Genomic DNA, 12,500 nt, shown 5'->3' on the forward strand with positions numbered 1-12,500 from the left:
GTAAGTTTGAAAAACCGAATACCCATATCTTTTCATACGTGCCTATATGTGTATCTTAATACAAACCAGTCAATAGATTACAAAATCCCTCTACATTTAACAAATAATGATAATACGTCTCTCTCTCTCAAAGCCAACGCGATCCTGGAGAGGAAACCCAGTCTACTGACGCCCCCTGATGTCAGATCAGAGAAACAGCTAGTCAAAGGAGAGGACCTAGAGTTGGAGTGCATTGCTGAGGGATTGTGAGTCATAACTTCAGACTACAAAAAATAATGAATAGAAACCTTCCATTTGTATTCCTTGCAAAAACAATGCATACTATCAATCAATCGTTATTTGCATGTGTTTTACAGCAGTGTATAATACACCAGTATTACACACTTATAAAGAATGTATCTAGAAATTGATTCTTAATCAGTAACTTTATTCATAGATTGATCATCAAAACACTATTACCACCATTATTGTGATAACTGATTTTGATATATGCACTTTCATCAAAAAAGACAGCGTCAAACGTCCTAACCGCTAGACTAGACAATCACTGTTCCATGTACCACTTCTTCTATTACCCGTCCAGCCCAACCCCCATAATCAAGTGGGAAAAACTGGGTCACAAGCTTCCGGACAAGGCCAGAGTGGAGCATCATGGGAAACTGCTGGTGGTTCCCAGCGTTGATGAAGGAGACAACGGGAAGTACATGTGCAAGGCCAGCAATTCCCATGGGGTCGCTCAGCACTTCTTCACAGTCACAGTGGAAGGTAAGCGGGCACTATGGACTGTTGCATAGGTAGCTACCGTAGGAACAGCGTACGGTATACCAGGACTTTTCTCAAATTCTGGTAGTGGAAATAATGTCATTTTTTTGAGTTGTTGACTGTCTTGTTGGAAAACATGTCTTTTGTCTTTTGACACGTCAATTGTTCTCTTTTGCTTTTGTATTGGTGTTGGCTATTATACTGTTATACTGTGAAATGACTGATGATCATACATTGTATAAGAAATCTTTTAGAACAAATATATTTAAAGAAATGGTTTCTTTCAGTAACATTCTGCTTTAGTTGATTTTCAGATTTCTCTTATTTATATGTATATATATATGCACTTATATATATATATATATATATATATATATATATATATATATATATATATATATATATATATATATATATATATATATATTATATATACACTTAAATATATATGCTTAAATATATTTAATTTCCCGGATTGATGTGCACTTTGTTATGTTCATCAAAAGGAGCAATAGAGCTATTTAACTAAATAAAGGTCACAGTTGTTTGATGGCATATCAGAGCTTGCATCAGGCTGATTCCCTATTAATTAGGTTTTTCCCTTGTGTTCTCCTGTACTCTCCCATCGTCTCCACTCTCTCCTCTCCCCTCCTTTCCAATCCTGCTCATTCCTCACTTTTGCTCTTCCTCCTCTCCTCTCCTCTCCTCTCCTCTCCTCTCCTCTCCTCTCCTCTCCTCTCCTCTCTTCTCCTCTCCTCTCCTTCCTCTGCTGCCCTCCTCCATGGTCTCCCCAGAGCCTCCTGAATGGGTGCAGGAACCCCGGAGCCAGCTCCACACCATTGGCTCTGACATCCACATCAAGTGCTCAGCCACGGGCAGTCCCCCGCCTGTCATCACCTGGAGGGTGAACGGGGTACCCCTGGAGGGTAGGTGGCAGCCGGCTGGGGGCAGCAGCTCCTTTAGATTAAGGCTATTAGAACGCCTTGTCTAGTATTTGCCTTGTTCTCTGCACAACGTCCAGAGAGGAGGGGCATAGCCTGTCTTTGATTGGGTATGAAAGGTGCATGATATGAGATTAATACGGTTAGCCTTTTAGTTATTAAATTAGTATGTTATGTTATAATTATTACATTAGGAAAGAGGATTAGATTTAATTAACACAAGATTCATTTTTATTTTATTAATTAAATTAAATTAAATTAGACTCGATTAGACAACTTTATATGAGATTTATAATCGATTTCTGAGATTATATTAGATAAAACAAGCAGACCAGATTGGATAACACTAGATTTGAGATCTGAGAGTTGACGGCGCCCACCAGTGTCACTGGTCCCTCGACCCTGTGGCCTCTAATGGCCCCTCCTCGTGGGGCCCCTGATGCTGACCGGGGTCCGTCCTGACGTCTGTTCTCCAGACGCTCCCGCTGCAGCCAACAGGGAGCGCCTGGGCGACGTCATCGTACTCCGCCGAGCCACCGCCGGCAACAGCGCCGTCTACCAGTGCCACGCCTCCAACCGCCATGGCGCCCTGCTGGCCAACGCAAACATCATGATCATGAGTGAGAAGCACACAAACACACACACGCACACACACACACACACACACACACACACACACACACACACACACACACACACACACACACACAGACGCACACACACACACACACACACACACACACGCACACACACACAAACATGCGCTTTGAGGCGCTCGCCCAGTGAGACTTCGTCATGTTTGCTTACGAAACCAACCAAATCCGTAATTCATGTGTGTGTTGGTGTGCGTGTGTGTGCTATTAAAATATTTTCTCAGGTGGTTGCTAAGCAATGCCAGCGGGTGGGGTGTGCATGCGTTGTCGGTGAGTAATTGACAGGCAGGTGCTGCGGCGGCGCTCATAACGCGCCGAGAGGAACGCACAAAGAAGCTGCAAGCCGTCGTTCGCCCTTGCTCGCCCACACCTCTCTCTCTCTCTCTCTCTCTCTCACTCTCACTCCCACTCTCTCTCTCTCTCTCTCTCTCTCTCTCTCTCTCTCTCTCTCTCCCTCTCTCTCTCTCTCTCTCCCTCTCTCTCTCTCTCTCTCTCTCTCTCTCTCTCTCTCTCTCTCTCTCTCTCTCTCTCTCTCTCTCTCTCTCACTGTCTCTCTTACTCTCTCTCTCTCTCTCTCTCTCTCTCTCTTTTTGTCTCACTCTCTCTCTCTCTCTCTCTCTCTCTCTCTCTCTCTCTCTCTCTCTCTCTCTCTCTCTCTCTCTCTCTCCTTCTCTCTCTCTCTCTCTCTCTCTCTCTCTCTCTCTCTCTCTCTCTCTCTCTCTCTCTCTCTCTCCCTCTCTCCCTCTCTCTCTCTCTCTCTCTCTCTCTCTCTCTCTCTCTCTCTCTCTCTCTCTCTGTCTCTCTCTCTCTCGCTCTTTGTAGACCAATAAGCCAGCAAATGTGATGCTCACAACTTTTCTATCCCACAATTTAAAAACATGATTAGGAAAAAGAAAGAGAGAGCAAGAGCAGATGAATATTCTCTCTCCCCAACTTGGTAGGGGGGGGGGGGGGGCGCACTGTCAGGTGACAGGGGAGTTAATGCGTCTGGACAGTCTCTGAATGCTACGGTTCATCTGCTGTCTTTGTTAACAATTAGGAGAGACAGAGCATTTAAATGGGCAGCGGCGGTTTTAAAGCGATAAGGCGCCGTCCCTCCGCTAACTCATTACCTCATTGTTTTCCTCTTTGATTTTGGAAGCACTTTCACATGCATTGACAACCTGGCCGCCCATCATTTTGTCTCATACATGGGCCTGTAATTAACGGAAGAGCGCCAACGCAACCGTCACATGATTATTCTTTAACATCATGGGTTGCTGTTTTGTCTCATGTACTGTCACAATATTTCACCGGACATTTCCTTGTTCCTGCTCCTTGTTGTTATGTTTGAAGAGCGATAAAACGAAACAACAACACAACAGCATAATTCTCTCCAATATATATATATAATATCTCATACATAATATGTCATTGGCATCTTGCTACAGGTAGACTGTAGGCAATGGGATTCAAACCCAGAACCATTCAGCGGGTAGGATCGATATGGACTTGTTATGTGAGAATGGACAGGGTATATGATGATAACATTATGATATGGATGTTAGTATTGTACGTTATGTTGTGATTATGTCATGTCATGATTGTGAGGATGAACATTTAATGTCATGATATTGTTACATCATGTGATTATATCATCTTGATGATGGATTGGACATGTTATAGTTATGACCTTGTTATTTCATAGATGTGACAATGGACATGATTATGTACATGTATGGATGTGAGGGGACATGTTCTGATTTGGATCATATCATTGTTTGGATGTGAGTGGACATGCTACGATTGTTGATGTTAAGCATGTGATTATGGACACGTTATGATTATGACCATGTTATGGATGGGATGTGATAGCGGACGTGCTGTGTGTCTCCACAGACCTGAAGCCCAGGTTCCTAACACCCGAGGGGAGGGAGTATTCGGCTGTCGAGGGCAAGGCGGCCATCTTACACTGCAATGTCTTCGGCTCTCCTCCTCCCTCCATCACATGGTACGCAACCACACACACACATACACACACTCACACACACACATGCATGCACAAACACACACAAACACACTTATAAATCCGTACACTCACACACATGCTAACAAGCATGCATTCAAGCTAGCAGCCACATACACGCGTACACACACACGGTCCTGATATTAACCTACAAGCATAACTCTCTGTACTCCCACGCACGGTACCATGCTGGGCACGGCTGAAAAGGAGCATCTGATGCTCTGTCTACCCCGGAGAAATAGATAAATAAAGGAATACATTAAGTATTAATTAATGAAATAATAAATACACTCACAAAAAGCCATCTGGTTGCTGTTCCAGAAGTCTAGCCAGCAGAGTGCACTGTACATCAATCTTTCCCAACTCCCTCTGAATATCTTTTTTTCTTCATTTGTAATTGCTTCTCTCATTTCTTTTCTTTCTAAATCGTGGTTGATTTTGGCCGCAGCTCCGATCGAGTTTCATTTGGATTCTTGGCGAAACTATTAAATATATATTTTATTTCAACAGGAGCAGGGACGACTCTTCGGGGGCTGTGGAGGGGCCGCGGTTCACCGTGCACAGAAACGGATCGCTGGAGATCCGCGTCGTGGAAAGAGGGGACATGGGAGAGTACCGGTGCCTCACCAATAACACGGAGGGAACAGCTGCCATCGCCGCCACGCTTGCTGTCAGAGGTACTCCCCCTTCAGCCCCCCTGCCCCCCCTCCCTCTGCATCCCCCTTTTCAATATTCTCACACAGCCGCCATGTCCCCATTTGCACTCCTTTCCAAAATGAGGGAAATTAAACTCTGTGATGACTCTATTCTATCTCTCTCTCTCTCTCTCTCTCTCTCTCTCTCTCTCTCTCTCTCTCTCTCTCTCTCTCTCTCTCGCTCTCTCTCGCTCTCTCTCTCTCTCATTCTCTCTCTCACTCTCTCTCTCTCTCTCTCTCTCTCTCTCTCTCTCTCTCTCTCTCTCTCTCCCTCTCTCCCTCTGGCCTGTCTCAGATCCCACCAGGATCATTGTCTCTCCAGAGGATGTTCAGATCCTGGCAGGGTCCGCGGCCCAGCTCTCGTGCTCGGCCGAGTACGACAAGTCCTTCAACAACGACTTTGAGCTGCTCTGGGAGAAGGATGATATGGAGATAGCCAGCAACCAGACTGAGGATTCTCGGTACTGCCAGACCCCCTTCACCCCCCCCTCCCTCACCCAAAACAAATGCCTTTCCATTTTCATCCTTCGGTTGACTTTGTTTTGTTGTGTTTGTTTGGGAGGGTTCCGTTGTGGCTTTTTGAGTATGTGTAAACATGTTTTACCCCGTCCCTGATAGGTACTTTGTTGAGGACGGCCTCCTGCAGATCAGCAATGTGAGCTACGAAGACCAGGGCAGGTACACTTGCGTAGCCCGGACGTCGATTGATCAGGACCGGGCGGAGGCCATGCTGGTGGTGTTGGGTGAGTAAACGTATTGGCAGCCTGAACCTCTCCCCCCCCCTCGCCAGCCTCACCTGTGACCCCGGCGGCTGCACACCTCCTCACAGGCGACGCGGGGGTCGCCCATCGATCCGGGAATTAAAATAGAGCCAGGTGCTCGAAGGCCACCGAGAGAGACAGACATGGCTCTACTCGTAGACCTCCTCCCTCCCCTCTCCTTCTTCCTCCTTCTACCCCTCCTCTTCCTCTCCATCCTCCTTACCCTCCTCTTCTTCCCCCTCCTCCCACTCCTCTTCCCGTGTGTGTGTGCATGGGTGTGTGAAGCACTTTGACCGTGTGTTTTAAAAGGTTTAAAGCTTTACTTACTCATTCCTCCCCCTTCTTCTTCCTCTCCCCTCTTCTTCTCCTCCCCACCCTGATTTAACATTCATCACATACAGGGGTCCACCTCCATCTGCAGTCGACTCCAGAGAAATATGCTCTGTGTTTATATTCGCTCGTAACTTTTTTGGGGCATGAGAGATGCGAGGATGAGGGATGTAACTATGAGAGAGAAAGAGAGGGAGAGAGAAAGAGAGAGAGAGATTTGAGTATGACAGAGTGTATGAGAGATTTGAGCATGAGAGATGAGTGTAAGAGAGAGCTCATGAGAAATGGGAGTAAGAGAGATGTGTGTGGTAGCATGTGAGGGATTGCTGCACATTATCTGCATAGATTGCTGTTTATTTTCGCTGTCCAACGCCCGCGTCGCTGTGGTTTGGATTTCAGATGTACCCGACGCACCTACGAACCTGGTGCTATCCGAGCACAAGAACCGAGGTGTGAAGCTGAAATGGAGCCCTGGGGAAGACCACGGCAGTTCGACCACTGGTAATAGGAGCATCCATCTATTGTGCTGCACCTCGGCAAAAAGCCTGTGCTATATTGACTCCAAGCGTGCTACAGCGTTCGAAATCTAAATCCAGCGTGATTGGATTGAAAAAAAATACCATATTTTGAGCCCACACGCCGCCAGTCGCCATAAGAAGTCTTAGTAATGCTCCGAAATATCTTTTACAAATCTAGCTCTATTATTGGTCCTTCCAAGCATAAATTATTGCTCGTCTCCCCCAGCAAAGAGCGTGCAGAAAGCAGAAACTGAGGAGTTTCACTTCACAGCTGGCAGCTGGATGAGATATGCTTTTTGGCAGGAGACTAACTCTCACTCTGTCTCGCTCCGTCTCTCTCTGTCCCTTTCTCTCTCTCTCACTCTCTCTCTCTCTCTCTCTCTCTCTCTCTCTCTCTCTCTCTCTCTCTCTCTCTCTCTCTCTCTCTCTCTCTCACTCTCTCTGAAACACAGACATCTAAACACAAACTAACACAAACACCTAAACACACACACACACACACACACACACACACACACACACACACACACACACGCACACACACACACACACACACACAAACACACACACACACACACACACACACACACACACACACACAGCTAACTCTCTGTGTTGTCCCCCGGCTACAGAGTTTATTATCGAGTACGAGGAGGGACAGTGGGAGCCGGGGAAGTGGAAGGAGCTGGTGCGGGTTCCGGGGAACCACGGTTCGGCCCTGCTCAAGCTTCACGGGAACGTGGACTACCGCTTCCGCGTGGCCCCCCTCAACGCCGTGGGCAAGGGCCGTCCCAGCGAACACACAGAGAGATACAAGACCCCCCCGGCAGGTCGGAACCCCTTCCTCTGTCTGTCTGTGTTTCTGTCTCTCTTTCTGTCTCTTTGATTGTCGGTCTGTCTGTCTGCCTCCGTCTCTCTGTCTTTATTTTCTGATGGCCTGTGTTTCTTTCTCTCTGTCTGTCTGTCTGCCTGATTGTCGGTCCTTCCATTTACATCTGTCACTGTCTTTTTCCTGTCGGCCTGTATTTCTGTCTCTCTGTCTGCCTGCCTGTCTGTCTGTCCGTCTGTCTGTTTCTCATTGCCTGTGCCCCTCTGTGTCTCTCTCTCTGTGCCTGACTGATCTGTCGGTCCCTGTATTTCTGTATCTCTCCATCTCTGCCTCTGTATGTCTGCATATCTATCTGTCTCTCTTTGTGTCTCTATGGCTCTCAGTCTCTCTTTCTTGCCGTCTCTCTCTCTCTGTATCTCAGTCTCCCCCCTCCTTTCCTTTTTATCTTTCCCCATTGTTCCCTTGGCCGCTCTCATTGTTTGTTTCTATCCTCCCGATAACGGTCACTGGGCCGACCAAGCGGTTAAGCAACAATGAGCACTATCTGAACTCCAAAAACACACTCCAACTTGCTTCATAATTGATTTCACCGGTTTGGGTCTGTGTGTGCGTTTCACTGGAGATTTCTTCCCCAAACAACTGCTGGTGACGACGGAAATCTATATTGCTTCTTCTTCTTCTTCTTCTGCTCCATAGCTCCTGAAAAAAACCCTGAAAATATCAAAATCGAAGGTCATTTGCCATATGAAATGGATATCAACTGGGAGGTAAGGAACGCAGACTACGTTCTGCGGACTGCTCTCTCTCTCTCTCTCTCTCTCTCTCTCTCTCTCTCTCTCTCTCTCTCTCTCTCTCTCTCTCTCTCTCTCTCTCCCACTTTCTCAACCTCTCTTGTGCTCTCTCTCTCTCTCTCTCCCACTTTCTCTCTGTCTCTCTCTCTCTCACTCTTGTGCTCTCGCTCTCGTTCTTTCTCGCTCTCTCCCTCTATGTACATATCTATACAGTGCATATCTCTTTAACTGCTCAAGACTTGGATGTCGGCCGTCCTGATGAATTATTCCCACACTATGTCTGCAGACATCTCAGGATCAGGTGCATTTCCATGAATGCCAAACACACAATTATCAATGGATACATTTGAAATTGAATTATCCCACTTGTGATGTTTCCCATTCTTCTGCCAGCTCCTGCAGTGGAGACATTTTCTGGAAGCACTTCGAATGAAAGGCCCCGTTGTACCACTTTGATTGGGAAAATAAAGGGGCGGCCATGAAATGGAGCTAAATTATTTTCCTTCCTCTACATACTGGAGTATATTCCGCCCTCATTGTATTAAAGATGAAAAAGATTAATCTGCCCCTCTCTTATTATCTGTCTGCGGCCCCTGTCACGCTATATGCTAACCCGACACCCAGGATTCACTCGCTATTAACGGTTTGCTTTTCTGAGGATAATGGTATCTCATTTTCTTTGTCAAGATTAGTGGTCTCCAACCCTCTCCCCCTACCTCCACACACATCAGACTCCAGGCTCGGAAGTGTGTGGACCGGAACATTACATTTCTTACGAGATAGTTGCAGAAAAAAAATCACTATGCCAGAATGTTAACCCTAACGGTATTGAAGTTCAGCGGGCTGGTTTGTCATAATATCCCCATGGAAGTTGAGGCAGTGAATGGAGCAGTGTCTTTTAAAGTTACGCTGAAATGACTGCAATTATAATCAGAGAAGTAAAGAAATTAAGACAGATCAAACAGAAAGAAAGACATTAATATAGAGACAGATACCAATAATACACAGAAGGAAAGGGAACGGAAAGCAAGATAGAACAGACAAAACAGATAATCAAAAAGAGAGAAATAAATAAATACAGAGCTATTAATCAGGACAAAACGTTCAGAAACGACGAAAGAAATAATAAGACAGAAGGAAAAATATAGTCTTAAAGAAAGGAGGGGGGAGACTTAGAGCTGGAACGAGGAGGAAAGAGATAGGGAATGGGCTTGCGAAAAAAAGCTTTGTAATTCTTTCGACATACTTTTTACCCATCAGCCACTGCTTCCTATCGAGCACAACGGGCCGGGCCTGGAGTACAAGGTGAGCTACCGGCGGCAGGACCTGGATGAGGACTGGAAGGAGCACACGGTGAAGAGACACTCCTTCATTGTGAGCGCCACGCCCACCTTCGTTCCCTACGAGATCAAGATCCACGCCAGGAACCAGCAGGGATGGGCCCCGGAGCCCCGCATCGTCAGCGGCTTCTCTGGGGAGGACTGTGAGTATTCGCTTTTCTTCTGTGTCACTTACTGATGGTTATTTAAATGTTCAGATAATTACTTTTTGTGTTCTTCAGCAGCTTTCAAAATAAATGAAAATCACAAAACAAAATTAATGTTTCTGACCTCTATTTACTTACTTTTCTTCCTTTCATTTGTCTGTGCTTTGATCAGAGATGACCTGTTTTTTGTGTTATTTAAGTCTGTTTTCATTTCTGGGACGAGACTAGGCCTATTTTATTCACTGTCAAATAGCTATGTGGTGTCCTCTGATAATGAACCGAATGATTCGCCTAACTGAGTGCTATAGAACACTCATTATCCTCCCGTCTCCAGCCTTCTTTTGGAATTGCCCCAAGGAGGTCACCTCAGGTTAGGGCTCATCGCACTATAGTAGTCACCACATGATGAGCTTTCAGCATTAGTGTGGCCAGCGTCGCCAATGAATTAGCCCATTTACCTACCCCTAACCCTATTGAGTCGAGGGCTGAAGCTCGACCTAAAGCTGACGCTATCAGCCGCTCAAAGTCTCCATTTTGAATCTGCCCTTAAAAGTGCAAACAATTTCAACTCTCCCCCTGTTGTTGTTTGACCTTCCGAAATATACTCAATCTGATCACAGACTAGATCGAAGATTTAAACCAACAGAATCAAAATATAAACACTTCAATTGTTTCTTAACCTAAATGCATGCCTCCAAAGTTGTATGAGGGCAAGGTGTTCAACCGGCCTCTGTGGGCTGGCTATATTCCCAACACCCGACCTAGCGTCCAACTCTTTGCTCGAAGCTCATCATGTGTTGACCCCTTATCTCTGCCCCTACCCCCCACAACCACTACAGTGGTAGAAACAGAATCAGTCTCAGTAGTATTACGTTTCAGTGTTTCTAGCGCACCCTATACCCTTGCGTTTAGTTAGTCCCTCGTGTGTTGCTACAGGATTTATAAAGTGTTCATCTAGATGTCTGGTGGTGATGACATGTGAGAGTGTGGTTCTTTTAGTCGCTGTGTTGTTTTCAGAGGCTAGCTATTGCCAACTAGTTTAATGAACTGTCCCGTTGTTGGTGAGTGCAGCTGAAGCTACCTTTCCCCCCTGTGGGTGTTTCTGATTGGCTTCACCGTTGGCATAGTCACTGATATTTGTGTGTGTGTGTGTGTGTGTGTGTGTGTGTGTGTGTGTGTGTGTGTGTGTGTGTGTGTGTGTGTGTGTGTGTGTGTGTGTGTGTGTGTGTCTGTGTGTGTCTCTGTGTGTGTCTCTGTGTGTGTGTGGTGCATGATTGCGCTTCATTTGTTGTTTACATGAACATGTTTTCTATGTGAATTATTTTGCGTCTGTTCTTGCATGAATATAAATGTGCATATATGCATATATACATATATATGTGTGTATATATATATGCATACATACATATATATATATATATATATATATATATATGTATTTGCTTGTGTGTGTGTGTGTGTGTGTGTGTGTGTGTGTGTGTGTGTGTGTGTGTGTGTGTTTCTGTTAATGTGTCTTAATATGTGTGTGTGTGTGGGTTTGCATGCTTGTGGGTGTATGTTTGGGTGTACCTGCATGTGTGTGCGCCTGCCTACCCTACGTGTGCAAAACGACACGTGTCCACGCATACCTGTGCGTGTGCGCATGTGCGTGTTTGTGTGTGACTACATGTGTGTGTCTGTTTTGGTAAATGTGTGTGCATGCATGTCCGTTTGTGCGTGTGTGTGTGTGTGTGTGTGTGTGTGTGTGTGTGTGTGTGTGTGTGTGTGTGTGTGTGTGTGTGTGTGTAGTCCCCAGCGCTGCGCCAGACAACGTGACGGTGGAGGTGATGAACAGCTCCGTGGTCAAGGTCAGCTGGGGGCGCGTGCACAAAGACAAGCTGCACGGCCACCTGGGGGGTTACAGGGTAAACGCTCTTAAAAACACACACACACACACACACACACACACACACACACACACAGACACACACAGACACACACACACACACACACACACAAAAACACCCAGGTGCGTGCGACTTAAAAGAAACAGCCCTGACCTTCCTTTAACCCTTGGCCTCTGTCCCCCCACTCAGCCGCTCAAAGCCCCCTGGCGACGCTATACACACGCACACACACACACACACACACACACACACACGTCTACACACACACAAACACACGCCCACACACAAACACAGACATATACTGTGTTTGTGTGACACACACTGTGTGTGTGTGTGTGTGTGTGTGTGTGTGTGTGTGTGTGTGTGTGTGTGTGTGTGTGTGTGTGTGTGTGTGTGTGTGTGTGTGTGTGTGTGTTTGGTGCATGATTGCGCTTCATTTGTGGGTGAGTGGCTCCCTTTCACGAATGGATACAGCGGGACCCCATAGGGGCAGCCAGTGGGTTCAGGACCCCCCTATTGGCTGCCCAATAGCTCCCCTTGAGAGTCGCAAATGCATCATATGCGTTAAGATGCATAATATGCTTCTATCTGATATTTTATATCGGGTACTATTCCATTAAATCATTGATAGAGCTGTATGTTTTTCTTTTTAAGTAAAGTAGGAAGATACATTGAGTAAGAAAGTTGGCTATTTGAAAAACACTGATTCGGCAACCACATGTACACACAGATACATAACACATTAAAACATGATTCTTGTGGAACAAAACTTTTACCATACCAGTATTAATCCTGGTACCTGCTACATCAGTAAAAGTCGTAGTAAAATTCACTATAAAATAA

General features: G+C 45.9%; 1 protein-coding gene across 7 annotated transcripts in view; it reads left to right on the plus strand.

The window, feature by feature from the left end:
* chl1b (cell adhesion molecule L1-like b) overlaps window positions 1-12,500 on the plus strand; it is a 76,444-nt gene that overhangs the window by 47,643 nt on the left and 16,301 nt on the right. For all 7 annotated transcript variants that reach the window (XM_030374600.1, XM_030374607.1, XM_030374604.1 and 4 more), the window contains 13 exons: window positions 134-245; window positions 584-765; window positions 1,557-1,688; window positions 2,180-2,323; window positions 4,235-4,346; window positions 4,872-5,038; window positions 5,352-5,517; window positions 5,675-5,799; window positions 6,547-6,648; window positions 7,298-7,495; window positions 8,191-8,261; window positions 9,546-9,768; window positions 11,560-11,675. In XM_030374600.1, coding sequence (XP_030230460.1) covers window positions 134-245; window positions 584-765; window positions 1,557-1,688; window positions 2,180-2,323; window positions 4,235-4,346; window positions 4,872-5,038; window positions 5,352-5,517; window positions 5,675-5,799; window positions 6,547-6,648; window positions 7,298-7,495; window positions 8,191-8,261; window positions 9,546-9,768; window positions 11,560-11,675 — 1,850 coding nt within the window. The remainder of the gene's footprint in view (window positions 1-133; window positions 246-583; window positions 766-1,556; window positions 1,689-2,179; window positions 2,324-4,234; window positions 4,347-4,871; window positions 5,039-5,351; window positions 5,518-5,674; window positions 5,800-6,546; window positions 6,649-7,297; window positions 7,496-8,190; window positions 8,262-9,545; window positions 9,769-11,559; window positions 11,676-12,500) is intronic.

Source organism: Gadus morhua, chromosome 13, assembly GCF_902167405.1.
Source record: "Gadus morhua chromosome 13, gadMor3.0, whole genome shotgun sequence".
NCBI lineage: Eukaryota > Metazoa > Chordata > Actinopteri > Gadiformes > Gadidae > Gadus > Gadus morhua.